The sequence below is a fragment of the Lygodium microphyllum genome, chromosome 7 (assembly GCF_053477565.2).
Source record: "Lygodium microphyllum isolate KBCC chromosome 7, Lygodium_microphyllum_v1.1.10, whole genome shotgun sequence".
Classification (NCBI taxonomy): Eukaryota; Viridiplantae; Streptophyta; class Polypodiopsida; order Schizaeales; family Lygodiaceae; genus Lygodium; species Lygodium microphyllum.
In genome coordinates this window covers 27564399-27568040 of record NC_141141.1, presented here as the reverse complement: position 1 = coordinate 27568040, position 3642 = coordinate 27564399, and the positions used below count along the sequence as shown (strand labels likewise).

General features: G+C 42.5%; 1 protein-coding gene across 1 annotated transcript; it reads left to right on the top strand.

Annotated features, from left to right (window-relative positions):
* Positions 1-627: 627 nt before the first annotated feature.
* On the top strand, positions 628-3130 carry LOC148033296 (uncharacterized). The gene is made up of 2 exons (XM_087681203.1): positions 628-1903; positions 2539-3130. The coding sequence occupies exons 1-2, from the start codon at positions 1606-1608 to the stop codon at positions 2889-2891; spliced, it is 651 nt and encodes a 216-aa protein (XP_087537329.1). The 5' UTR covers positions 628-1605; the 3' UTR covers positions 2892-3130.
* Positions 3131-3642: the final 512 nt, after the last annotated feature.

Below are 3642 nucleotides of genomic sequence, written 5' to 3'. Positions count from 1 at the left end.
ATAGCCTTGGATCTACAAGAATTGCAAACCTATTTGAAAATAAGAAATCATAGCCCCATTTTCTAAACTCATAGCCTTGGATCTACAAGAGTTGCAAACCTATTTGAAAATAAGAAATCATAGGGCTTGATCAGAAGTGGTAGCTAATGAATAAGAAGGTGATGTGACCATGCCATCATAAGTGCTTTGGAGGATGTCCATATTGCCCAAATGTTAAAATTTTTAAGGTTCTTGAAGAAACACAAGGGGAGTCACCTCACTCTAGAAAAGAAAAAGGATGATGCATTCTTGCTCAAGCACTCAGTAAATAAAATAAAATGCGCTTGTTGATGTGGTTGTGGTATTGGGATGCTCGAGGATTACATGTGTCCTTCTCGTTTCACATTGAGGAGGAATTTTGAAATGTGAACTTGTTTTTTTCGCTATATGTTTGAAAAAAAATAATTAAAACAATATATTTAAAAAATAAATAAATATCCTTGTACAAATTTGAGAAGGCTTTTATAAAACTTGAAAAAAAGTAAATATCCTTGTATAAATTTGAGAAAGCTTTTGTAAAACTTGAGTCGTTTCTCCTCAGCACGGCTCGAGAGAGGTAGCGCTTTGATGGGCAGGAGTCAGGACACCCTTGGCCGACGGGCGGGGCCGATGGGTTGTCAGGGCATGGCGTCACGCGTGTGTGTGGCATGTGCCCAAGCGGGGCCGACTGGCACTGCTGACTTATGGCATGCGTTTACTATTCTGGTTCCTCTTGTAGTTGTTGAGAGAGAGGGCAATGGGAGCTCCTCAGAGAGCGAGAGAGGGAGAGAGAGAGAGAGAGAGAATTACTAAGACCACCTTAACCAAAAGGGGCAAGCCCCCATGCCCCCAGAAAAGCATCCACAAATCTAAAAAATACCAGCTTAATTTTGGGCAGATGATCGCTTAATTTGCCGGGAAGCAGGAAGGTGTTTCATCGGCATCATTCGTTTTTAATTTTTGCCTCAGGCGCCGTGGAACCTGCCGGGGGGGCTAGAATTGGTGCATCTGAAGCGAGAGCCTAGCTATGGCGGCCAGCATTGGGCAGCTCTGACTGAATCCTGGAGTTCTCAGCCGTTAAAGAAACACAAAAGGGCAAAACAAACCAACTTGTGTCAAGCAAGCCTGCGTTTTCCTCTCATACTGGAACGAACACTCGTCTTTATTCCCCCAAGAAAAGCTCGCCTGCGTTTTTCTTCTCATGCTGACATGCAAGAAGGAGCTTCAAAGATCCATACGATCATTATAGCAGAAGGTCATTATAGCTTGTGCCTTTGTATTTCTGGCTTCCTGCACAAGAAGCCCTTTTATGGTCTCACAAGACAGCCCGAGTCCAAGAAGATCACGATAGTGTTGTATCTTTGAATTCCTGGTTTCTGCATAAAATCCCCTTTTATGGTTGCACAGGACAGCCTGAGTCCACCAGCAACGCGCAGGTTTTTGTTTATTCTGTACTTCAAATATTACACGAGGACACCTCCATAGCCTGCCTCCCCATGTGATCCCAGCTTGTGGGCACTGCCCCTCCCCTTGTGTTCCCCCTTTTCCCTTTAGCAAACAGGGTGTCTGTACCACAAGGGCAAACGTATGATGATGACGAAAATCTGCTCTGCACGTCCAGAGTCGGCGAAGCTCAGCCCTCAAGCAGTGGGGCTTCTTGCCGTCCTTGCAGTCTCTGGGAGTGTCGCTCTCTTGACATTCGGAAAGCAACGGTTACGGCAGTATGTGTTTCAAGTTATTCCTAGCAATCGTAGCTCGACAGTAGATGATGCCGATGGAGGAGTAGGGATGGCCATTGAGGCTTCATCAAACACTGAGGAAGGGGATGACTGTGGCTTACTAGAGGTGAAGCTTCCTGAAACATCCGAAGCACCTGCTACAGCTGGTGAGACGGTCTGCTTATCTTGGTTCATGAAAATTCCCAGTTTGTTGTGTAATTTTCTTTATGGTATTAATTAGGTTGTACTCTAGTGAGGCTCTCGCATTGTCTTGCTTTGCCGAAATTTCCAGTTTGTTGTGTAATGGCCTTATTGGATTAATTTGGATGTAGTCTAGTTATTTCATGACTTCTTATTTGCTAGCATCTATACAAAATGCAGTGGGAACGTGCTACATGATTATCTTAAAGGGAATGCCAGATGTATCGAAGGGCTTAATAAGAATCTGGGAAGTCTTGGGGGAAGCTTTCCCTAACTGAAAATGGAAACACAAGCGAGGAAATTGTCTACAAAAGTCCCTACATCTCCACATGCATGTACTCGAATGGGACCATAAAGCTTCTTGCTATTGGCTTTCCTTCAAGAACATCAAGAAGAAAGTTTTTTGTTTGTAGTACTCATGAACCATGTTCTTATTGCTAATGAATCAATAAAATTAAGCTAGTCATTTCATGGTGTACCCTGCTTCTTAACAACTCTGCCATTGATTTTGGGGACTTACCTCTGTCAATTGCATACTACAAGGATTTTTAATTCATAGGAGGCTCCGGGCACTCACGACAAAGATATTTCATGTCTCCAGATAGAAAAGCTCGATCTATGCTGAAGAAGGTCCGATTTGCACCGGATGTGGTTGAGCCTGTAGGAGATGGTCGATCATATCGTGGGAAGGTGAAGGCTGGTCGTGACAAGCTCATTTCCTCCAAGCAGGAACGCCATCAGGACACTTCAGATCCAGGAGCATTCTCTGATTCAGGTTCAGTATCTGCTAACAAAGCTGGCCAAGGGGCCAAATTACAAAGGCTAGCAAAGCCAAACCTACCTGCAAACAGGATGGCGCTCTATAGTGGGATGCAGCGATACCGTGCCGTAATGGCTGACTGCACATCATGTAAAGCAATTAATCAACCTTTTACCAGAAGATCAGATTTTTAATAATTAACCAACAATGATGTTGGTCATTAGTTCCTTTGAATGATAAATTTGTTTTGGGGTAGGTGCTCTGTACAACCTTGCCTGGCTCCTTCACTAACATTCATTGATATGACATTTTATTTCATGTTTTCTGACCTGTCACTGTGTAATTTCTCTGAGGACATTGTCATAATCCAGCCATGCTTGTATGTTTGTAATTTAGTATTAGTTGGTGCAATACATGGAGTAGCACTTCCTGGTTGCTGAAAAGGAGAACAGGTGTAGATTGACTGCTCTGTGGACCAGAAAAAACACTAGGTAATTCCATTTTTAAATCAGGATAGGACTCCCTGGGAATATGATAATATTGTCTATACAGGATGTTACAGCGAAAAATGTCACGAACTGTAAGTGTTGAGGTGTTAGCATTGGGCGGTTTTGAATCATATTTTTCATAGCATAGCATTACGTCTAGTCCCAGTTGATATAAAGATGTAACTTTTGTAGTGTTAACATCCATGGCTATTGATCTAGGTTTCTAAGGTTATTCTTCAGCTTATTTTGGAACATGCAGGTGATAGATGGCGTTAATAAGAATTTATGGTCTAAGATTTCTAAGATGATTCTATGGCTTGTTTTGCAAAATGGAGCTGCTAGATGGTATTAATGAGAATTTAAAGGGTTTTTTGTAGTGATCTCTCTATGGGGACTAAAGCCCAATATTGTTAGTTAGGTGATTGTTGAAAGGCAAGAAATTGGGTGATGTGATCCA

Coding starts and splice junctions, on each gene's coding strand:
- LOC148033296 (XM_087681203.1), top strand. CDS start 1,606: ATGATGATGACGAAAATCTGCTCTGCACGTCCAGAGTCGGCGAAGCTC. Junction 1,904..2,538: donor CGAAGCACCTGCTACAGCTG/GTGAGACGGTCT, acceptor TCATGTCTCCAG/ATAGAAAAGCTCGATCTATG.